General features: G+C 34.8%; 1 protein-coding gene and 1 long non-coding RNA gene across 2 annotated transcripts; one reads left to right on the top strand and one right to left on the bottom strand.

The window, feature by feature from the left end:
• Nucleotides 1-6891: 6891 nt before the first annotated feature.
• On the top strand, nt 6892-7865 carry LOC140182689 (uncharacterized). Its single transcript, XR_011878724.1, has 3 exons — nt 6892-6964; nt 7193-7265; nt 7514-7865. It is a non-coding gene; the product is annotated as an uncharacterized lncRNA (long non-coding RNA).
• Nucleotides 7866-12326: 4461 nt separating this feature from the next.
• Nucleotides 12327-14227, bottom strand: LOC112770834 (vacuolar protein sorting-associated protein 32 homolog 1-like). Its single transcript, XM_025815250.2, has 5 exons — nt 14104-14227; nt 13348-13414; nt 13177-13268; nt 12729-12985; nt 12327-12550 (listed from the first exon to the last, which is right to left on the bottom strand). Exons 3-4 carry the CDS (start codon nt 13266-13268, stop codon nt 12733-12735), a joined length of 345 nt encoding a protein of 114 aa, XP_025671035.1. The 5' UTR covers nt 13348-13414; nt 14104-14227; the 3' UTR covers nt 12327-12550; nt 12729-12732.
• Nucleotides 14228-25754: the final 11527 nt, after the last annotated feature.

Raw genomic sequence — 25754 nt, 5'->3', positions numbered from 1 at the left:
CATCTTAAAATGTCACCCAAACCAAATACGATTTCAGCTCAAAAATGGCGTATCTGCCTCATATATCAACTTGGTTACTCTCAAATTTCAACATTCTAATTGAAATACAAGAAATAAACAAGACCATAGTTGTTGTGTTTGTCATTATAGAGCAAAAACTGGTTTCAAAAATGGCATATATGGCTCATGCATCAACTTATTGGGAATTTTTCTTGTAGTGCCAGGTGATTCACACATTATTTAAGGGATCAGACTTTCACAGCCATATTTTATTTTATTTGAGTTCATCAAGAATCCAACAAATTTAGCTTGAGACCTAATAATAAGAATTGAAACTACACAATATTTGAAACTATTAATTAGTAGAATTGAAAGAAAAAGAAAACTAATAATAAGCAACAAACATAATAAGCAACTCATCTTGATATTCCTGCGCAGCAACTAATCATGGCCAAACTCACCTGTGTTAATGGAAAAACCCCTAAATTCATGAGTTCTCCTACGCTGCAACAATAGCATGCATGTTCATCAATTCACGATGTCACAGATTATTGTACCAAAACCCCCCAAATTGAAACCTAAAATCAGAACCCTAACCTCGCGAATGAAGAAAGCTTTCAGTTGAGCGCAGAGTCTTCGTGATGTGACTGCGCAGCGAAGAGAAGCGACGATGAAGATAAGTGGGGAAGATGAGTGAGCGCAGAGTCTTCCTGGAGTGGTGAGTGGTGACGCCGTGAGTGGTGAGTGGTGATGGAAAACGCTTTTCTCTGATTTGGGGGTGATGACGGTGGTGAGGGCGGCGCAGCAACGGTCAGTAGTGCAGCAATGTGGAAAGTGGTGAGTGCGGGTGAGTTGTGCGTGGGGGCGACGACGGTCAATGGCAAGAGCGAGAGGGTTAATGACGAGAGCGAGAGTGAGAGGGTCAATGGCGAGAGTGAAGAGAGTGAGTGGGGGGCGACGATGGTGAGCTTTGGAGGCAGGGTTTCTTCCTTGCGACGGTGCAGTGAGTGACCTTTCCAGGTTTCTAAAAGGGGACGATGAAGGTGCTTTGGAGGTGAATGAGATTTAGAGGGAATAATGGATAAAAATTTTACTTAGTAAAATTTTACTAAGTCTGAGTTTGCTTTCAGAAAAAAGAGGAAAAAGATTTACTAAGTGTCAAGTTTTTTGTTCTATATATATTAGGCATCACTTTTAAAATGCACCCAAAATTTAACAAATAGGTTACTCTCTAAAGCGTTCTCTTTGATACGAAAAATGAACCTATAGATATCAACTTACGGCTACGCTTTATAAGTGATTTCTATAATATCTAAGGTTACACTTTTTAAATGATGCTGCAATTGTGTATCCTTTTCTCTTATAAAAATGCAACACGGAGAAAAGCGTAGCCTATTCATAGAATAGGCTACGCTTTTTAAATGTAGCTTAAAAAAAGTGTGACTAAATGAGTATTTTTCATGTAGTGGTACAAAATATATTTTGTTGTCTCTAATATATGAACTTCTTTAATGTTTAATTTAATTAAACTTTATCTTTAATTTTTAATAAATTTTAATTTTTTTCAATAATTTCATTTTTTTACGGTAGATAAATATTTAATTTATTTTTTAGTTTTTCTCTTAATAAAAGATAAGTTTACTTAGAATAAAAATAATGTGAATAAGAGTAAAATTAAAAAAATAAATTTATTTAGAATGAAAGTAATATAATTAAGAGTAATTTACTTAAATGTAATTAAAAAAATAATTGAATAATTATCTACCATAAAAAATTGATATTATTAAAGAATAAAATTAAAAATAAAGTTTAACTTAATTAAACATTAAAGAATTTCAGTACATTAGAGACAAAAGGTATAATTTATATTTTATTGTATGTGTATCATGCTCTTTTTTTCTGTAAGTTTTATGTACTAGATATTTTACAAATATTTCATGATGAGTAAAAATCTTTAAGAGTAAAATTTAAAAAAATATATATTTAGAATGAAAGTAATATGATTAAGTATAAATTTACTTAGATGTGATTAAAAATAATTTAATAACTACGTATTGTAAAAAATTGATATTATTAAAGGATAAAATTAAAATTTATTTTTAAGTTAAAAATAAAGTTTATTTGAATTAAACATTAAAGAAGTCCAATACATTAGAGACAAAAATATATGATTATACTTTAATTATATAGGTATCATACCCATTTTTTTCGAAAATTTATCTACTAGTCATTCTAAAAGTATTTTTATGATGAGTAAAACTTTTGAATTTATAATGTAATTTATTCCGTAAAATTTTTTTATTTTACTTGATTTGATAATTTTTCTAAGAGTAATGTCTTATTTTTTTTTGTCTCTATCATTTTTATCATATATATTTAAGTTTCTAACATTTTAAAATTGTTTCAATTTTGTCCTATCGTCAATTCTGTTAATAGATCCCTAACAACAAGATAATATTAAGATAATTTTAAAATATTAGAGACCTAAATAAAATGATTTAAGCATTAGAAATAATTTAAAAATTTATCCTAAAATTTAAAAATAAAAGTGATATTTTACTCCATACAAAAATAAGGATGGCATTATATTTTCCTAAAGAGGAGTGCTACACATACAAGTCATTTTTGTTTACAAGTCTTACAAGTTGGGTCTAACACGCGTGTTACAGAAGAAGAAGCAGAAAAAGAAGAAGAAGAAGAAGAAGAAGAAGAAGAAAAAGAAGAAGAAAAAGAAGCAGAAGAAGAAGAAGAAGTTGGGCCTAACACGTACGTTACAGAAGAAGAAGAAGAAGCGTGAATATAAATGACTTGTATGATTTGTATGGAAAAGCGTTCTCTCTTTGCCTTCGATCTCCTTCTGTTTTTTTTCGATTTTCATGGTTTCTGAAATCAAGCTTTGAAATTGTTTTGAAGATGATGGAACTTCAGAAATACACCCGAACGATTACAAAAATACACCCAAACGATTATAGAAATACATCCAAAGGATTACAGAAATACACCCAAACAGTTACAGAAATAAACCAAACGATTACAGAAATACACCCGAAGGATTACAGAAATACACCCAAAGGATTTAAGAAATACACCCAATATAGGGAGAGACAGTATATTTCTTCTTGAAATCAATACACCCAAAGAATTATAGAAATACACCCAAAAGATTACAAAAATATACCCAAAGAATTTAAGAAATACACCCAAAATTCATTGAAGTACACCTTATGCATAATTCAGAACTCTTTCTCTTTTTCCTCCTCATCTTCTGCTGCTGCTTCTTCTTTTTCAAAAACGATTTCAGAGGTTGATGTCAAAAAACAATGGAAACCAAGAATAACGAAGAAAGAAAACAAAGAGAAAAACACATAAATGAAGAAGAAGAACAGGAAGAGGAAGAAGAAGGAGAAAGAGAAGGCAAGAAACGTACCTTAAATAATGTTTCTTCGTTTTTTCTGGTGATTTTGATAAAAGAGAAAGAGAAAACAAAAAGAGGAGAAGAAATTTCAATAAAAAAAGAGGAAGGAAGAGAAGAAAAAGAGACACAGAGAAAGAAGAAGAAGAGGAAGAGAAAGAGAAAGCACAGAAAAAGAAAAAAAAAAAGAGGTACAAAAAAAATGTAAAACAACGTGTTTATAAATGACTTATATGAAAAATCACTTGTATTTAGAGAATTACTCTTTCCTAAATAATATACTAGAACTGGCTTTGAACGGTAGTCGCGTGCTTCTAGTCGCTATATATGCAACAAAATTTTAAAGTATAAGATTCATTGCCTACAAAGGATCATAATTTTCTAGGGAAAGAATAGAGAAATCTTAATTGCGTAGTCAATTTGATTGGTAATTCAGATGAATGAGGTCAAACCGATAAAATTTTGTACAGTAATGTGAATGCAGAGAGTATTCGAATTTGGTTTCATAAAGTCTATTATATAAAAGTAAAACAATGAATATTAGTCTTGGCACCCAATAAACCCAGTACAGTATTTTATGCTGTATTAAGCAGAGTTGTAGAATGACCAAAAGGGACAGTTGAAAGTTGAGGGTTCTAAAAGTCAAGGTTGCCTGACCTGAAAATTCTCGATTACTTTTTCTTCATTTTCATGAATTCTAAGCAAAGTTTCAATGTGCACTCATCTAAGTCAAGATAGAAAATGAAAAAAAGGACCTAGAGACACCCTTTTCAAACAAGATGTGGATAAAAGCAATAAATATTCTCATTGTTTTCTAACTATGAATTTAAATCCTTTAAATATAGCCTAATAGAGATAAATAATAAATTTAAAAATTTCCGTTCAATTATTTTACATTGAATTTTAAATTTCAAATTTCAAATTTTTAAAAAATCCAGTTAGTTATTTTAAAAAAATAACCATCTGAAATCCTAATTTACTAAAACATTTTACTCAAATACTCTTCTTCAACGGCCACCCCACCTTCATCAATAATCATTCCATTCCATCGTAACTATTTGGCTTGCCACACGTTACTCACCTTAATAAAAATAACCATCCACTTAAGGATAAAAATAATCATCCGTGTATACCTAATGAATTGAACATCTAATATATTTTAACTATATAAATCTAAACACAATCCAATCAAAATAATCATCTACATAAAAATTAAAATAACCATCCGCATATCAACTAAAATGACCATCCTAAATTGACCATTAAAATAAAAAAAGATGAATACACAAAAAAAAACAATTATTATGGTGAAACATAATTTTGAAGGACTAGACATGATGAAAGCGGCACTATTGTGAAGCATATGACTCAAATCATGAAAGAAGCTAACCATGCTTGGATCCGAAGAAGAAGAGGAGCATAGTCGTATCATCGGTGGGAAGAGAATTGAAGGAATGGGAAAAAGCAAAGTCTGCTCAGAAGAGAGGTGCAAAAACAGCGGCAGCAACATTAGGCTAAGCGTTGGTGGGGGCGCGTCGGGCTGACCGGCGGAGGTGAGGACAGTGTCGGTGGGAGGACGTGGCGGCGTCGGTATAGCCGTCGAGTGACGCGAGGTGAGGACTGGAGAAGATGATAATGAATTTTGGACGTGTATTGGAGATTACAGTAATATTAGAAATAACCGTACGTAGTGTGAATGTGTTTAAACACTAATTCCAATTTTTCAAATTTTAAAATTTAAAATTAAATAATTAATTAATAATCTAATTTTTAATTATAATTTTATTTTATTTTTAATACATTGTATACATTGCACACAATTAATATTGGTTCAATACTTTTTCAATACTTTCTCTATTGATATTCTTTTATGGTGTTTGCTACGGTACGATGATAAATTTATACGTATCGATATAATAAAAATGTGGACGAATAACAAAACGCCATATAGATTATATTATCTCTGTCAGCATTTAATTTTTATTTTTTTAAAATATATATCTTAACATTATTTTTACTAAAATACCCTTATAATTTAATAAAAATAAAAAATATTTTTTATATAAATATACAAAAAAAAGACTTAAATGTCCTTTTTTATGTTAAATAAAAATGATCATTTTAAATTAATTAAATTTTAACATTCAACTAACTTTAATCTTATATTTTAAAATCTTAAATAATTTAAAAAAACAAAACAAAAACACACGAAAAGAAAACAAAAAAATAAAAAAAGTTGTTCATCTAGCTTCGTGTTCTTTGTCTCCTCCCTCCTCTTCCTTCTCTCTGCTAAAGGAGAAGAAGAAGAAGCCCTCTAACCCTAAACATTTTTTTTGAGCTCCAATCAGTACTGTTTCTGTTGGATCCACAGAGACGGCGGCGCCGGGGTCTTCTGCTTCCTCTCTTTTGTTAGAGCTGCTCACCAGTTGTGCGTGGTTCGAATCTGTTACAGCTGCAAGAGACGAAGCTCGTCATGTACCACTGCTTACTGCTTGCCTGAAGCTTTCCTCTGCTCTGCTCTGCTCCGCTGCACTGAAGCGCAGCAAGTCCATCGCCGTACCAAGAAGATCCCGCTCTCTCCTCGACCCCGCTATCTCTTCTGACTCTGTGATTGCAAATTGGTGGCAGGGAAGCAAATTGGGGCTGGGATTTTGTTAAATATTAGCATGCTTTAGACTTGCTCATGCCATTATTAATTGGAATTTCTTCGAACGGATTTTAATCACATGATTGTCTAAATTTTAATCACTTTTTTTTCTATTTGATTCAATCTCTTTATTTTGTTTCTTTGTTCTTGTCAATATAATGTATCAATGCCTCTGTTATTGGGATTTCTCTGTTTTGCCAAAAATCTGTAGTATGGTGAACTTTTTGGTTTCATAGATGCTTACCCTTTTTCATATTTTAATAAGTATTTATGTGCTTAGAAGAGCAATTGACTCTGGTTGCAAATTTGGATTGTTGGTGGAAGCAATGCAAATTGGAACTGGTTTTCTAGTTGTTGGTGGACTAGCCTAGTTTGCTGAATTGATTAATTCATTAATAGAAGGGAGTGGTGTCATAATCTGCATTGACTCTGAAACAAGAAATGATGTCTCGGTTCCTTCAGTTTCTTGTATGGTTGGCGAACTAAGATGAAAATGACTCTCTTTAGAAGGCCATTTTATTGTTCCGTACTAGAGATTTCTGTGACTTATTTTGGGTTCATGGCTTGATGTTTTGAACTCATGAGAAAAAAAATTATAGGAGGTTTGCTTCTAAATATCATTCTTTTGTTCCATGATTTTAAAATGTTATGATAAATTTTTCAAGTGGTACAAGGCTTTTGAAATGTTATGATAAATGTTATGATAAACTCCCATCCTTTTCGATTATTGTTATTGTTAGTCCTACAATACAAAATTTCAATGCTGTAGTTATCATGAAAGGCTTTTTCTGTTTTGAATAAATGATTGGAAAAGTAGAGCCTCTATGTGGGACTCTGAAACAAGAAGTGATGTCTCGGTTCCTTCAGTTTCTCTGTGTCATCATAGCAGCTTCGCATGCTATTAGGTTTGCCACCAACTTCTCTGTTCTTGTAGAACATCCTACACAACACCCAATCTTCATGTATGGACAGAAAAAAGAGTTAATTAGATGCTATCATAGTTAATTCGAACATATGACTATGCTTCAGAAAATGGCCGAGGTTTGTGAAAGCTTCAATTTTTACCATCATTCAATTGCTTCTTTTTCTTTTCTTTTTTGCTGCTTCATTGAACTTCAAAGTGTTTGGACTAGTTGATGGAGTACTCCCACTTGCTTGATAAAGCAGATGAGTGTGAGGATCTATACATGCGGCTTGTGTATGCATGTGAGTGTTTTCTCTCCTTTTAATCCTTCTATACAATAATTTTATTTTATTTGGAGATAGTGGAGGAATAGTTAAAGATTTAGGCGAATGAAATTAAGAACCTCTATGTAGCATTTTAACTAGTGTTGACATGTGATCAATCAACAATGTAAATCATTTGAGCTTAAACATTTTATTGATATGACTTATGCATGTGTTTTACGACTGTTTTTTTTTTTTTACCTTTTGTAATTCATTAAACATCACAGCATCATGGGCTGTATCTGTTCACTATGCATACCAAAGAACATGGAAGCCTTTTAATCCAATCCTTGGAGAGACCTATGAAATGGTTAACCTTGGTTGAATCACTTTTCTTTCAGAACAGGTATCTTTTCTTTTAATTGAGTAGGTTTTGTAAGGCATATTTTACTTTAATTCCATATAGGCATTTGATTTGTTATAATTGATGCCTTGATGCTATTAAGGTCAATGATTGATTCAGTTCTTAGCTATTGATTTTTCAAAAAGAAATTACCGGGAAAATTTCTTTGCCGAGCTATTGATTCAGTTCTTGGCTATTGGTTTTTGTTGTTGGATCTCAACAACAAAAGATTCAATTCTGACTTGGCATACATGGCCAAGCAAATTTTCCATCATTTGCTATTCATCATGATGTTCATCCATCACCACTACCTATGCATTTGTTTCAAGGTGTTCTTTCTATGCTAACTTACAACCAAGTCATGGAAGTAAGTTGCAAGAAATTTCAGAAGGTCAATATTCTTAACTTTGGTTCCGTTTAGTAATTGTATCAATATTTTTGAGGAATGAAGCAAATAGTTAAACAAATGCTCCTCTCATAAGATAAAATTTGTACATTTTCTATCTATCCAAAGGTTTAGAACAATGAAGGACAATTTTTCTTAATTATAGTTTGTGTGTCTAACTATACATTTGGTTTTGAAACTTTATAGGATAGTACTGATTACTCAAACCATCATTCAGGATCAAATGCATCAGACAATAAGCCTTTCTATAACTTCTTAGAAGTTAAAGATCCAGAGTGGGGGAAGGATGCACCTGGATCACATCACGGGTGGCACGAAGCAGGACGCTACGGCCCTGATCTTAGCTTGAAGCTTTGATTCTAGCAGGAAACTGTGAAGCAGTAACAATGGCTATGATGAGTATGCATTTATAATGGTTTTCTGCTTGAAATCCAACAATGTTAACAAGCTAAGAAAAAGTGAATAGTTTCCTAGTCTTGGTTGAGGCCAAGGTAACTCAGAATTAAAGATAGAAGAGACTTGTTACATTGGAGACCATGCCTTTGGATTCAAGGAAACTGGAAATCAAAGATAAGAAGAAATCTTGCATGGAGATTTCATTTGACCTATCTTAATTTCGATAGTTATGGTTTTATTTTATTTGAGACTTTTAATTTGGTTACATTACATGTAATTCTATAGTTGCTCTATAATCTTAGTAATGAAATTTTAAATTGGATGACACTCCACAAGTCTTAGTTCCTACAAGGGGTTTTGTAGCGTGAAAATGCACGACTTTTATTTAAGAATTAAGAGGAATCTTATTTGGGACGAAATCATTTTAAAAATTTTGTTCTCTTCAAAATTTTCACTAAATTTGTTATTTCCTCAAAATAGGGGGGGTAAGTACTCCTTTATCATCTTCTTTCTTTTGCCCTTCTTCACATTTCATAGAGAATAATTAAAGTTACTTAAAATGAAATTAAATATGCCTCGTATTTAGTATAATGTTCTCAAAATATATAATTCCAATATGAAATGAAACTAAACGTATTCAAATTTAACTTTCTTTTCGTAATATAAATCAAATTTAACTACTAGTGCGGTTTATAAAATTTGATTTGACAGTGTTTTCTTTTGAATATACGCATAATGTATATGTGCAAAATGATCGAAATACAATCAGACTGTAATATTGAAAAATTATAAAATAATGTATGGTGAAGAGTAAAACTTCATCTAATTATCTTTATATGTCACTTTAAATGGCACTTTCTCAAAAATGAGCAGGAACCAATCTTCCCTTTTGTTATTCTTGAATACAATTTACAAAATCTATAGAGCGTTTTACAAAATCTATAGAGCGTTAATGGTTAAAATCGCAACCTGGCTAATTAGGACTGGGGAGCTTGAAGGATTAACAATAAATCTTAAAATGACATTCAAAGGGATTTCTACCTTTACTCACTAGTTATCCTGTCCTACTTGAACCAGAGACTTGATATCTTAGCAAAACATTTTTTTGTCTCAGATATCTCCAATAATTAAGGTCAAGGAAATTTAGTGGAGAGGATTAGATTGTTGTAGCTAGTAAAAGTGTGGAGTAGCCTCCAAGAGCCATGATCTTGGAGTGCATGTCGAAGATCCCCCCTTCTGAGAGCTTGCACAATGTCACTGTACTATCCAACAGTAGAAGATATCATTATATTAAAACTTCAAAGGCTGATAAAATTTTATATGAATGTGAACTATCAAAGGAATTTGCATTCTTTATCTTTGCTCCAGCAAGTTTAATTGCTTCTGCAGTTCTGTACATATCATCTGTGTCTATTGCAAAATCTGTAAAGAAATAGATGACAAATATATCAGAGAAATTACTCTTCATTAACAGGCATAAAACTTTTAATAGAGAAACATAAGTTAGGAAGCATTTTAGTGGGAAAAAAAGATTTGTATAAGAGATATTCACACTTCTAATGAAAACTTCACAAACTAAGACATGTCAAGCAAACATTTATATGCACTATGATAGATTATGCCTAATAAAAAATTAGTGCTTACATAAAAGCTCTACTTTTCCAATCATTTATTCAAAACAGAAAAAGCCTTTCATGATAACTGCAGCATTGAAATTTTGTATTGTAGGACTAACAATAACAATAATAAAAAAAGGATGGGAGTTTATCATAACATTTATCATAACATTTTAAAAGCATTGTACCACTTGAAAAATTTATCATAACATTTTAAAATCATGGAACAAAAGAAGGATATTTAGAAGCAAACCTCCTATAATTTTTTTTTCTCATGAGTTCAAAACATCAAGCCATGAACCCAAAATAAGTCACAGAAATCTCTAGTACGGAACAATAAAATGGCCTTCTAAAGAGTCATTTTCATCTTAGTTCGCCAACCATACAAGAAACTGAAGGAACCGAGACATCATTTCTTGTTTCAGAGTCAATGCAGATTATGACACCACTCCCTTCTATTAATGAATTAATCAATTCAGCAAGCTAGGCTAGTCCACCAACAACTAGAAAACCAGTCCCAATTTGCATTTCTTCCACCAACAATCCGAACTTGCAACCAGAGTCAATTGCTCTTCTAAGCACATAAATACTTATTAAAATATGAAAAAGGGTAAGCATCCATGAAACCAAAAAGTTCACCATACTACAGATTTTTGGCAAAACAGAGAAATCCCAATAACAGAGGCATTGATACATTATATTGACAAGAACAAAGAAACAAAATAAAGAGATTGAATCAAATAGAAAAAAAAGTGATTAAAATTCAGACAATCATGTGATTAAAATCCATTCGAAGAAATTCCAATTAATAATGGCATGAGCAAGTCTAAAGCATGCTAATATTTAACAAAATCCCAGCCCCAATTTGCTTCCCTGCCACCAATTTGCAATCACGGAGTCAGAAGAGATAGCGGGGTCGAGGAGAGAGCGGGATCTTCTTGGTACGGCGATGGACTTGCTGCGCTTCAGTGCAGCGGAGCAGAGCAGAGGAAAGTTTCAGGCAAGCAGTAAGCAGTGGTACATGACGGGCTTCATCTCTCGCAGCTGCAACAGAGTCGAACCACGCACAACTAGAGGAGATGGTGAGCAGCTCTGACAAAAGAGAGGAAGCAGAAGACTCCGGCGCCGCCATCTCTGTGGATCCAACAGAAACAGTACTGATTGGAATTCGAGAAAAAAGGTTTAGGGTTAGAAGGCTTCTTCTTCTTCTCTTTTAGCAGAGAGAAGGAAGAGGAGGGAGGAGACGAAGAACACGAAGCTAGATGAATAACTTTTTTTATTTTTTTGTTTTCTTTTCATGTGTTTTTGTTTTGTTTTTTTAAATTATTTAAGATTTTAAAATATAAGATTAAAGTTAGTTGAATGTTAAAATTTAATTAATTTAAAATAATCATTTTTATTTAACATAAAAAAGGACATTTAAGTCTTTTTTTTGTATATTTATATAAAAAATATTTTTTATTTTTATTAAATTATAAGGTATTTTAGTAAAAATAATGTTAAGATATATATTTTAAAAAAATAAAAATTAAATGCTGACGGAGATAATACAATCTACATGGCGTTTTGTTATTTGTCCACATTTTTATTATATCGGAACGTATAAATTTCTCATCGTATCGTAGCAAACTCCTTCTTTTATTGCCCTTGTGATGTAGAGTCAAACTCTTACTATTTCCGTGCCACTCTGGATATTAATCTTTACCAAGTTGCATTTCATTGTCTTCGTCCTCCCACACAATAGTTCTCTCTTCATATCTTAGATTCCTTATTGGAGTTCATTTGGACAAAAAGAGTTTTGTTTCCTTAATAGAGACAATCCCGGTAATAAGGATAAATGTTTGGACGAGTAAGACTAAGCACGCAAATCGATTGTCTGCGAACGATAATATTTATTTACTCATATGATAATATATGACCACACAGTCCGTACTTTCCGGGGGAAGAATATGGCTACTTTTTCCCCTGAAAAGACTAGTGTTCAATTCCCCAACCTCCTTCGAAAGTTTGTGATATATTCATCAAGGCCAATTCTATGGTGCCTGTAACTTTGATGTCGAAATTGTCGAAGTTACCTTTTATGGTAAGTTTTAAATATTAAAAAATTGTTTACTTTTATATTTTTTAATTTAAATATTAAATTTATCTCATTTTAGTAAGTTAGGCAAATATATATAGGCACCATAGCATGCACCATTCATCAATATGAATAGCAATGTCAATTGGACTGGTTTCCAAAAGAAATAGTTAAGGGAGTTACATCAATGGATGACAAAAACTACACAAGTAAGAGTGGGGGTTTTCAACTTCTTTTAAAATAAGACACATCGAAATGGGTGACAAACTCAAACTATAAGTTCTTTATGGCATTTCAATATTTGTCACCTTTATATACATTCTCTGTTCAATGATTTTTACACAGATACGGATCACTGAAAGAGGCAGAATATTCCGTGTCACTGGTTGAAATTCTTTAGGGGTCACTTATCATGCATATCAGTGCCTGCAAAATGTTGGGCTAATTAAACCCAGCAGCAAAAGCAAAAGTATTGCATAAGAGTAAAGGTTGATATCAAACACAAAGCATTCAATTTAGTTATTAATTGCAATACTAATTAAACTTAAATCAGATTAATGCACAGATAGCATGCTTGAACAGAGTTGCAGACGAGAAAAGGGACCTTCTCAAAGAGCCATCTCTGCCTGCAAAGCTGCCAATTCAGCAGTAGGCTTTGCAGGAACAGGGCGATTAGGTTGCCGCACAGCTGGCACATGCACAGGAGCTACGGGAGCTGTAGTTGCAGGCTGAAGAAGTTGTTCTTCCAACTGAGCACCTTCTAGCTCTTCAAGTTCTGCTTCCAATGTTTCCTGAATTTGTTTCATGTTCTCAGTCTGCTCATTGATCTCATCCATGGTCTTGTCAACATCATGAATGTTGCTGCAGAATAATATTGCAATTCAATAATTTGACAATGAGCATCCTGCTCATAATTCTCCATGTTCACATTATCACGACTTTATACTAAACTTCTCATTTTTTCAAATCATATATATTCCGGGAAGTAGAGCACAAAAACATATCAAGCGTGAAATCAATAAACACTTAATAACATAAATAGTAATGCGTACGTTACTTTTTGCATAGCCTTCATAGTAGCTGCTCCAACTCTCAATGCATCAACTGTTTCTGTGGTTGCCTTGGCACCTTCTAACATTATCATCTGCAAGAAAATTGGCAGCATGAGTGAGTGAACCTAAAATGTTTAATCATTGACTTAACCAGTTTCATTCGGACGCAACTGGAAATTTGCAAGCTGCTCTATTTGCTGCTCATACAGCCTCTTCCTCTTCAAACATTGTATTGCCGCTGCATGAAGAAGAAATTCAGAAACAATTTCACAGTAGATCAATGTAACATCAACTCGTGAATAAGCTCCAAAAAACTTATTCCACAGAAAGAACACAAGCACTTAAATTAGGCAAGGTCTATATCATTTTTATAAAACTAGGTCAAGTGGATAAGATAAGATTCATTATTCTCCACATTTCACATAGCTAATCACGGATAAAAGAAAGAAAAAAAAGAGGATATGGTGAAAGAATTCATATAGATAAGATCAATGTGGTACCACAATCCTATTTGGTTCACATGGATTACAGTAGTAGGAATGGAAACATTATTACCATCAACTAGGAATGGAATAATTATTAACATCATGTTTGTACATTCAAAAATAAGATAAACTATAAATAGTTCAATGTCATCAGGTGGTGGTTGGCTGCAGCACTAGTAGAGAGTAAGTTTGTCATCTTAAGATAAGAAAGTACGCCAAACAAGAAGGTAGATGGATTGGGACCTGAGTCTTATTGACAGGCTTGATACATTTTTCTTGATGATACTATCATTGACAAACTGAACAAGAAAATTTGGCCAAAATATGCATTTATAAGCTCAATGGCATCAGCAACACAATATATAAGTGATACAGAGCAAGAAGACATTGTATTTCCCAATGATATTCTATAGAACAAGCATCAATGTGTTTTGCTACATACCCCTCTTATTCTTTGCCTTGGTGAATTCTTTGACTTTTTCGACTTCTGCCACTGCCTTTTTAACGAGCACTTTCTCCTTTTTTTCTAGCAGTTCAAGGGTCTACATGATTCAAGGAACAAAATATTTAATTTGAGAAGAAATCAAGAAAACTTGCAGACACCAATTGTTAATTGCTAGAACAATATTTACTAAGATACAGGAGTCTTACTAGTTTATCCATCTAGTTACTATCCAGAGATTTCCAAAAGACTAATTGGGGGGGGGGGGGGGGGGAGAATTAACTTCATTTTAAGGGAAAGAGTAAGATTAACCTGTGCCTTCTGTCCTTTCAAATGGTAAAAAGTATAATCTGTAATATACCAAAGATTTGTTTGGGTGAATTTCTAAAAATATCTTTTCAAGTGATCTTATTTAGAAAAGTAAAATAATTTTGTGTTTGAATATCTTAGAAAAAATATCTTTTTATTTAGCAATTATATTTGATTACAATAATATAGAAATATTTTTTATTTAATTATTATATTAAAAAACATCCATTTGTACCCATAAAATTTGCAAAGCAGACAAAAATACCCATTAAACAAAGAAACTATCGTTATACCTATGAAAGATGAGTTCTGTGTGACAAAAATACTAGAACCTTAATTTTTGTTAATTTTTTAATAAAATTTTCAAATTACTTTCTCGCCCTTTATCTTTGACGTCGGGATTTTTGCTAGTAAAGAATTTTATAAAAATATAGTCGCGTTGTGAGTATAGATTCTAAACCAACAGAAAATCCCTTCGTACAAACGTTTTGGTTGGCACAGGTAACAAACCCCTAAATAAATTGATAACCGAAGTATTTAAACCTCGGGTCGTCTTCTCAAGGAATTGCAGGGAGGTATGTTCTTATTATTGGTTATGCAAAGGTATATTTTAGGGTTTTGAAAAGGGTTGAACAAGTAATGTAAAATAACAAGTCGTTAAAATAATAACTAATAAAGCTTTTGGTAAGGTATGAGAACTGAAGGTCCTATCCCGGTTATCCTTATCAATTGTGATGAGAATTTGATTTTTCTCTCACTAAGTCAACTTCTAATTATGAAGGTAAGTCTAGTGGATGAATTAATTTTGATTCCTCAGGTCCTAGTCTTTCCTTGGGAAAGGCTAGAGTTATTGAAACTCGAATTAATTCTTGAAGAATTCCAATTTTCAGTCAACAATGAGTTTGATAACTCAAGAGTTACCAATTAATCAACCAAAGCCAAAAGGGAAGAAAATCTACTCGAATAAAAATAAATTGGATAAAGCTAAAGCATCCATAACATATAAGTCTGAAATACCTCAATTTATATTAAATAAAGAAAATCCTAACATGAATGGCTCATAAGCCAAATAGGCAACATATGTAATACAAGCATTCAAATATCTAAAAATAAAAGAGAAATATAAAGTAAAAGGAATATTAAACCTGATGAAGAGTTGAAATCCTAAATCCTTTAAGAGGAATCCTAATCCTAAATCCTAAGAGAGAGGAGAGAACCTCTCTCTCTAAAAACTACATCTAAACTAAAAATTATGAATTATGAAAAGCCTGTTGAGTCTCTGCATATTCCCTGACTTTAATCTGTGTTTCTGGGCCGAAAATTGGGTTGAAATGCGGCCCAGAATCTCTGCCAGCGACTTTTGTAAATATGCAGATCGCGTACGTCATGTGTCCACCTCATCCACGCGATCGCGTCACTTAACGTTTTTCGTATCACGCGTGCGCGTCGTCCACACATTCGCGTCGTTCGTGCAACTTCCAATTCGCGCGGTCACGTCAAGCATGCGGCCGCGTCACTCTGATTTCTTCCATTTCGCGCAGTCGCGTGAGCCATGCGACCACGTGACGTCTCGCTGGTCATCTTCTCAATTCCTTGTGTTCCTTTCATTTTTGCACGCTTCCTCTTTATTCTCTGAGCCATTCCTGCCCTATGAAGCCTGAAACACTTAACACACAGATCAAGGCATCGAATGGTAATAGGAGAAGATTAAGATTAGCTGAATTAAGACCAAAGAAGCATGTTTTCAATCATAGAACTAAACTAGGAAGGAATTGTAAAATCATGCAGATCCTATGAATAAGTGGGTGAAAAGCTTGATAAAACCAGTCAATTAAACACAATATAAACCATAAAATAGTGGTTTATCAATCTTTGATCTCAACTCCATCGCCGTTTCTTCTTCACAAAATCCGAAACTTTCACACCCCTTCCTTTTCTCTCTTCCAACCTTCTTTCCAAACTCTTAGCCACTGCCACCATCATCTCCACTCTGCCTCTTTCATGCTCCATGCACTGCCATTGCATCTAACTCCTCCACTATTTGTTGTCACTACAACCACCCCGGCCTTTTCCACCTCTCTCACCGCAACCATTATCTACGCTCGTATCAACTCGACCTCATCCACCATTCCCCATCCCCGATTTTCCCTCCTCCGTCATTTGTCGTTGCTACAACCACCTTTGTCTCCATCACTCGTAGTAACAACCTCTGTGTATTCCACTATTTTGCTTGTCATCATCGACTTTCTCGCCATCCACTTATGATTTTGTTTCTATTGTTAAATCTATTGTTGAAATCTGTGTTGAGTGGTGATGGTGGTGGTGGTAGTTGTTGTGGTTGTTGTTGTTGTTGTTGTTGTTGTTGGTGGTGGTGGTGGTGGTGGTGGTGGTGGTAGTGGTGGTGGTGGTGCGTTGTAAGAGTGGAAAGAGTTTCATGGAGGGGGTGGCGGTGAGTAAAAAGGGTGATAACAGAAGTGTGGTGTGTGAGGAGAGTTGGGTGGAGATGATAGGTAGGGGTGTAAGTTACCAAACCGGACCAAAATTTACCACAAAACCGAATCAAAATTTACAACAACCGAATAAAAAACAAAAAAAACCAATTTTTTTGGTTTTTTAAATTAAACCGATAGTTTGGTTCGATTTTTAGTTGGCTTGGCAGAATTCGAACCAAATCGAACCAAAGAAGTGGTTCAGTAATGCTTGTTTTTACAAGTTTACCCTTTAACCTAATAACAAAACCTCCAAATCCCTAAATCTAACTCAGCACTCAGCAGCCACAACCCCACAAGGCCACAAGTAAGTAAACTCACTTCCATCTTCCTCCTCCATGCCTGAGAGAATGAGAGCGTGAGAGAGCTAGAGAGCCAGAGAGCTGCCATTGTCCTTCAGTCACAAGTCATCCATCGTAGCTGTCAAGGACGTCATCGCAACTGTAGTGATCATCTCCATCGCAAGCATTGCAGAGAGCTAGAGAGCACCGCTGTCTAGCCGTAGTAGGGGACAGTTTGCATCGTCGTCCACTTCACGCCGTTGTCCAGCCCGTGCGGTCATCCAGTTTGCACCGTCGCAACAATCCCTAATAAGAGTCGTTCTTCTCTGTCACTGAGCAGCAGTCTCCATCGCCGACCAGTTCCTCTTTGTCGTCGAGCAACAGCCTTAGTCCAAGCCTTCTCCTGCAACTCACAATGCCTTCTTCTGAGGTTAGTAACTTGGTACATTCACAATTTGTTGCAAGTTATTAGATGTTGTTGTTGCTGATCTGTTGAAAACAAAGTATATTCACAATTTGTTCATTTTGTTTCATAAAACATGTTTCTGTTGCTTTGATAACTTAGTATGTTTAATAAACTTTGTTGATGTTACTGGATAAACTTAGTATGTTGCTGGATTAAATTTGTTGCTGTTGTTTCATAAACTTAGTATGTTTCACAATTTGTTGCTGTTGCATAAATGCTGGAAACAATATTTTTGAAGGTGGTATGTTGCTGTTGCTTTAATAACTTAGTATGTTTAATAAACTTTGTTGCTGTTGCTGGATAAACTTAGTATGTTGCTGGATTAAATTTGTTGTTGTTGCAGGATAAATAATTTATTACTATTGTTTCATAAACTTAGTATGTTTCATATTTTGTTGCTGTTGCATAAATGCTGGAAACAATATTTTTGAATGTGATAAGTTGATAAGTAATTAGTTGTTGTTCATTTTTGTTTCATAAAATTTGTTGCTGTTATTGGATAAAATTTGTTGTTGTTGCTAGATAAACAATTTGTTGTTGTTTCATAAACTTAGTATGTTTCACAACTTTTTTGAACAAGTTTGAATGCTGATTTGGTTGTTGGAAACAATATTTTTTGTGTTGTTGACGAGTTTGAATGCTGATTTTTGAATAAAATTACTGTATTTTGTTGTTCATTGTTATGTTTATATATATGCAGCCAACAAGCAATGAACAACCTAATGAACCGACACCTGAAGTTGGAGGTAAAAATGTCGAGTCCGTGGTACGTTCTTCAACAGACAATAGTGTGCTTACCAAACCCCCGCCCCATCCTAGTTCAAAGAAGGGGAAGGTTGATTCAACTAATGTGGGTGCAACTCCTACAAATTCAGCTCCAAGCACCGTGGAAACTGATGAAGAGGATGACAAGGATGATCCCAATGAAGGTAATAGAAAATCTTCTAGACCTAGATCTTGGACTTGGGAACACTTTACAAAGGATCCTAAGTCCAAGCCATCACATCCTAGGGCTAAATGTAATTGGTGTAGTGCATCATATGCATGTGACTCTCATAGAAATGGTACAACTAATATGCAATATCATTTGTTGAATCAATGTAAAAAATTTTCTAGGAACTCGGGTGACCCTAGTCAAACAATCCTTACCTTTCAACAAAAAAAGAGGGTGAATAGGTATTTACTACAGTTACTTTTGATGCTGAAATGTGTAGAAAAGTCCTTGCTAGAATGATAATTGTTGACGAGCTACCGTTCAAGTTTGTTGAGGGGGAAGGATTCAGATTCTATATGAGTATTGTGCAACCTAGATTTTCACTTCCGGGAAGGATTACTATTGCTAAGGATTGTTGGAATCTTTATACTAGTGAGAAGAATAGGTTGAAAACTGTGTTCAAAAAACCAAATCAATCTGTCTGTTTAACTACTGATTGTTGGACTTCTGTGAAAAATCTAAATTATATGTGTCTCACTGCTCCTTACATTGATCATGATTGAAAATTGCAAAAGAGGATTATCAATTTTGTCTTATTAAAAACCACAAAGGATAAACAATTGGTAGAAAAATTGAGAAATGTCTTTTAGGGTGGGGGATATCTAGAGTGTTCACAATTACTACTAATAATGCTAGTTCTAATTACTGCAATATCTTATCTAAGAACTAAAATGGAGGATTGGAATTTACATCCTTTGAAAGGAGAGCATTTACATGTTATGTGTTGTGCACATATTCTTAATATTGTTGTTAATGATGGATTGAAAGAGATGCATGAATTTATTAGCAAGATAAGAAATGCTATTAGATATGTGCGTGCTTCCCCTAGTCGCATGAATATGTTCAAAAATTTCATTAAGGAAGCTAGGATGCAAGACAAGTATACTGTTCAACTCGATGTTTCTACTAGATGAAACTCTACATACACCATGCTTGAAAGTGGTTTGAATTTTCAAAAGGCGTTCAAAAGATTAGGGGAGAGAGATACAGAATATGCTCTAATGCAAGGTGGTATTTCAAGGAATCTTGATTGGGACAATGCAAAACACTTTATGGAATTCTTGAAAATTTTTCATGATGTTACAAAGAGTGTGTCTGGTAGTTTGCTTGTGACTTCTTTTCAATATTTTCATTAGTTTTGTAAGATCTTGTGAGTGTTCAAGGCTTCTTGTGGTAGTCAAGATCCATTACTTAGGAGTATGGCTGAGAGGATGAAGCTTAAGTATGGCAAGTATTGGGGTAACATAAAAAATATCAATATGATCATTTTTGTTGCTGTGGTTCTTGATTTTAGATACAAGTTGAAGTTGGTGAACTTTAGTTTTGAAAAGCTTTATGATAAAGATGATGCTGATTTTTTTGGTGCAAAAGTAAAAGAGATCTTCTCCAAGATGTTTGAATGCTATGTGAATGCAAATAATGGGGGTAGATCTGTTACTTCAGCAATAACGGATGGCGCATCAGATGTGGAAGTACCAGATGGCGTCATGGCTAGTGATCTTTTCAAGGAGGTGCATTTTCATGAGATCATCAACAAGAATAAGGTGGATTTGTATTTGATGGATGACTTAGAGAAGCCTCGTTATCAAAATACTTTTGACATATTGTATTGGTGGAAGGTGAATTCCAACAAGTATCCTATCTTATCCTAAATAGTTAGAGATGTCTTAGCAATGCCAGTCTCGACTGTTGCTTTAGAATCGGCTTTTAGCATTGGTGGAAGAGTGCTTAACAACTATAGGAGTTCTTTAACTCCAAAGACAGTTAAGGCATTGATTTGCACACAAAATTGGCTTCGTGCTTCTTTAATAACAACTGATTTTCAGGAGTTTGAGAAACTTGAATTAGGTATGCAAAAAAGAATTTTGAAGTTCCTTTTATAGTTTATGTTTATAATTTATAATCTATATTGATTTCTTTGTTTTGTTTTTGTAGAAATTGCACCAACCAGAGAAGATGATGATGAATCTAGTGTGGATTAAGATTAATTATGGTGGCTATTTTAGTTTTCATTTAGTTTTAAAGTGGCTATTTGGTCTTCATTTAGTTTTAAAGTGTGTTTGTTTTTGTTGTTTGCTAGACATTTTTAATTGTCTTTGTTTTTATGTTTAGTTATTGGGACAAGTTGAAATTATATTAAATTTGGATGTGATATACTCTTGTTATTTCAGTTTATTGATGGTTTTAAATTTCATTTTATGGTGATTTAAATTCTGATTATTAGGTTTAAGAAACCCAAAAAAACCGACTGAATCGAACTGCTGTTGGTTCGGTTTATCCAGAAAGTAGCAAACCGAACGGTTGATATCACTAAAGAACTGAACAGGTCAGTTCGGTTGGTTTTTGGTTCAAAACTAAACCAAACCAAAACGATTACACCCCTATAGGGTGTTACATTTAGTGGTATCATAACGGTTTGTCCTCATAAATCTGAGAGATGGACTGATTATGCTTCTTCGTTGCATACTCTGGGTCATTTTTCTTTCGTGCTATTTAGGATATCTGTTTGATATGTATAGCATGCTTGTTTGTGAGTACTTTTCTGGATAATTAAAGCACTGAGCTTGAGATATTGAGACTGATCACCTTGATATCGATTGTTTGGTATGGACGGGAAACCCAAATAGCGGCTCGCAGGCAAGGTCGGTCACGTACACGAGGAAAGAGTGAGAGTATTCTGTCAGTTGATGACTAGACTGAGTTTATAGAAACAATGATTAACCTAGCCAATGTGATACAAGCGAGCGCTGCTGCGACTGCTCAAGCCATGGAGAGAATGGGGCGAGGAAACGGGAATGAAACTGTTGAAGGAACTGGGAACAACTTAGGGATTAGACCGATGACTCTTGCTAGTTTTCTATAGGTTAACCTGCCAACTTTCAAGGGATTGACAGATCCTACTAAAGCTAATAATTGGTTTCAAGCCATGGAGCATGCATTACAAGCTCAACATGTTCTGGAAAATCAGTTCGTCGAGTTTGCAGCATATCAGTTACTGGGTGAGGCTCACCACTGGTGGCAGGGAGAGTGTTAGCTAATGCAATTAAAGAATGATAATATTCCATGGGAAGTGTTTCAGATGGGATTTAAAGAGAAGTACTTTTCGGAGTCAATAAGAGAGGTGGTTGCGGATTTCGAATGTCCACAACTGAACCGACAAGTGCACCGGGTCGTACCAAGTAATACATCAGGTGAGTGAGAGTCGATCCCATGAGGATTGATGGACTGAGCAACTATGTTCGAATGATTTCTTAGTCAGGCAAGCAGAAAGGGATGTTTTGGAGTTCAAAAGCATCAAACAGTAATTCAAAGAGTAGAAAACGCAAACAGTGATAATGATGTGAAATATATGAGTGAAGGTATTTAAGGTTTTAGAGTTGTTTATTCGTCCGGATTAAGTTTTCTTACCAACTATTTTAATCATGCAAGATTCATTTCATAGCAAACTATCAGTAACTAAACCCTAATATCTTAGTAATTTAGTCTTTTCTAACCTAGTTAACCGCCAATGTCTTGGTCACTTAATTTCGATTAGAGGGTGAAGTGCAATTCTAGTTTATGGCCACAAAAATCCTAATTACCCAAAGCTAAGAGGATTATATGTTATGTATCTCGATTAGTTCAAGTAATTAATGATTTAGGAGGAATTTACTTTCAAGCTGTTGTTCAGGTGAGATACTCTTCCAAGAATCACAAGAACGTAATATAAAATAAGGGTCATTCTTTCGATCCACCCAGATTCATAAAATTAATAACGAAAGTAATCCTTGAAACTGAATCAATACATTAATTAAAATATAAAAGAAATAGTCTCAATCCATGAAAATAAAAAGAGCTCCTAACCTTAACCAAGGAGGTTTAGTGACTCATGCTTTAGAGAGAAAACTAGGATTAAAAAAAGTGTGAAAGTTCGAAAGTGAGAAGATCCCCCTGATAAACCACTATTTTATGGTTTATATTGTATTTAATTGAGTGGTTTTATCAAGCTTTTCACCCACTTATTCATAGGATTTGCATGATTTTACAATTCCTTCCAAGTTTAGTTCTATGATTGAAATCATGCTTCTTTGGTCTTAATTTAGCTAATCTTAATCCTCTCTTATTACCATTCGATGCCTTGATCTGTGTGTTGAGTGTTTCAGGTTTCATAGGGTAAGAATGGCTTAGAGAATAAAGAGGAAGCGTGCAAAAATGGAAGGAACACAAGGAATTGAGAAGATAACTAGCGAGAAGTCATGCGGTCGCATGCTTCACGCGACCGCGCGAAATGGAAGAAATCAGAGTGACGCGTTCGCGTGCCTGACGCGACCGCGTGGATTGAAAGATGCATGAACGATGCAAATGCGTAGACGACACGCACGCGTGGTACGAAAAACGCTGAGTGACACGATCGCGTGGGCGACGCGGACGCGTGACGTGCGCGATCTGCAGAATTACAAAAGTCGCTGGTAGAGATTCTGGGCCGCATTTCAACCCAGTTTTCGGCCCAGAAACACAGATTAAAGTGAGGAAACATGCAGAGACTAAAAAGGAGGACTTCAGATCAGATCATAATTCACTTTTGATAATTTAGATGTAGTTTTTGGAGAGAGAGGTTCTCTCCTCTCTCTTAGGATTAGGATTAGGATTAGGATTTTTAGAATTAGGATTTCATCTTCTTCAATCATAGGTTCAATGTTCCTTTTATTTATTTTTCCAATTTAATTTATGAACTTTTCCATGTTGGATTTGAATATTCTATTTAATATAATTTGAGGTATTTTCAGATCTATGATTTGTTTCTTTTATTTATATAAATAAGTTAGATTTTTCCCTTTTGGCTTTGATTGAGTCATTGGAGACTCTTGAGTTATCAAACTCATTGTTGATTGAAAATTGGAATTCTTCAAGAATTAATTCGAGTTCCAATAACTCTAGCCTTTCCCAAGGAAAGACTAGGACCTGAGGAATCAAAATTAATTCATCCACTTGACTTACCTTCATAGTTAGAGGTTGACTTAGGGGGAGAAAAATCCAATCCTCATCACAATTGATAAGGATAACTGGGATAGGACTTCCAGTTCTCATACCTTGCCAAGAGCCTTACTAGTTATTATTTTAACGACTTGTTATTTTACATCACTCTTTCAACCCTTTTGAAAACCCCAAAATATACCTTTGCATAACCAATAATAAGAACACCTCCCTGCAATTCCTTGAGAAGACGACCCGAGGTTTAAATACTTCGGTTATCAATTCCAAAGGGGTTTGTTACTTGTGACAACCAAAACGTTTGTAAGAAAGGACTTTTGTTGGTTTAGAAGCTATACTTGCAATGGGAATTTATTCTGAATTCTAGACCACGCAAAAGTTCTCTCTTTAAAATGGCGCCGTTGCTGGGGAATCGCAAACGTGTGCCTTATTATTGGTTATTGTAAATATTTTTCTTTTACTTGTTTATTTGTTTCTTCTCTTCCCTCCTCATTTTTGATAACTATTATGAATTCTCACCCCTCTCACTTTGAGTTTAGTTCTAATTTTGTTGCAAGGAATGGAAGCTATAACAGGACTATGCATCAAGGTCTAAGCAATCAGAGATGGATGGAGCCAAGAGGATCTGATCACTCCTTTAGGCAACAACACCCTCCTAGATACCATGGACGGAGACCATTTTACAATGCATACCCAACTGATAGATTTGGTGGACCCCCTTGTATCTATCAACAAGCCCCACCCCATGCTCAGAGACCATCCTCTCAACATAACTTCGAACCACCATACTCACAAGCTTCTTTTCGCCATTCGCCACCACATGATCCTTACCCGCCCCAACGCCAATCCAATTACTCCCAAGAACCACCACTCCCTTATGTGCCATGTCCATATCCATAAAGCCAAGAATCACAGGTTCGCTTCGAAAAATTAGTAGACCAATTTAATGCAACCCTTCATCAACTGGAGCAAGTGATGAGCGGATAATTTATACGCTTTTTGGTATTGTTTTTAGGTAGTTTTTAGTTTTTAAAATGGATTTTCTGGAGCTACAGAAATCCAATTGGCATGCTCTTAACGGCGTTGCAAAGTAGACATCCAGAGCTTTCCAGCAATATATAATAGTCCATACTTTATTCGGAAATTGACGACGTAACTTGGCGTTGAACGCCAAGTACATGCTGCTATCTGGAGTTAAACGCCAGAAACACGTCATGATCCGGAGTTGAACGCCCAAAACACGTTATAACTTGGAGTTCAACTCCAATAAACGCCTCAGCTCGTGGATAGATCAAGCTCAGCCCAAACATACACCAAGTGGGCCCCGGAAGTGGATTTATGCATCAATTACTTACTCATGTAAACCCTAGTAGCTAGTTTATTATAAATAGGACTTTTTACTAGTGTATTAGACATCTCTGGACGCCTAGTCCTTAGACCATGGGGGCTGGCCATTCGGCCATGCCTGAACCTTTCACTTATGTATTTTCAACGGTGGAGTTTCTACACACCATAGATTAAGGGTGTGGAGCTCTGCTGTACCTCAAGTTTCAATACAATTACTATTACTTTTTATTCAATTCTCTTTTATTCTTATTCCAAGATATATGTTGCACAACACTTTGATGAATGTGATGATCTGTGACACTCATCATCATTCTCACCTACGAACGCACGTGACTGACAACCACTTCCGTTCTACTCTAGGCCGGGCGCATATCTCTTAGATTCCCCAACAGAATCTTCGTGGTATAAGCTAGATAGATGGCGGCATTCATGGGGATCCGGAAAGTCTAACCTTGTCTGTGGTATTCCGAGTAGGATCCTGGGAATCCGGAAAGTCTAACCTTGTCTGTGGTATTCCGAGTAGGATTCCGGTATTGAATGACTGTGACGAGCTTCAAACTCCTGAAGGCTGGGCGTGATGACAAGCGCAAAAGAATCAATGGATTCTACTCCAACCTGATTGAGAACCGACAGATGATTAGTCGTGCTGTGACAAAGCATTTGGACCATTTTCACTGAGAGGATGGGATGTAGCTATCAACAAGGGTGATGCCTCCAGACGATTAGCCGTGCAGTGACAGCGCATAGGACCATTTTCCCGAGAGGATTAAAAGTAGCCATTGCTGATGGTGATG

The sequence above is a fragment of the Arachis hypogaea genome, chromosome 3 (genome assembly GCF_003086295.3).
Source record: "Arachis hypogaea cultivar Tifrunner chromosome 3, arahy.Tifrunner.gnm2.J5K5, whole genome shotgun sequence".
NCBI classification, from domain to species: Eukaryota; Viridiplantae; Streptophyta; class Magnoliopsida; order Fabales; family Fabaceae; genus Arachis; species Arachis hypogaea.
This window is presented reverse-complemented; position numbering and strand designations above follow the sequence as displayed.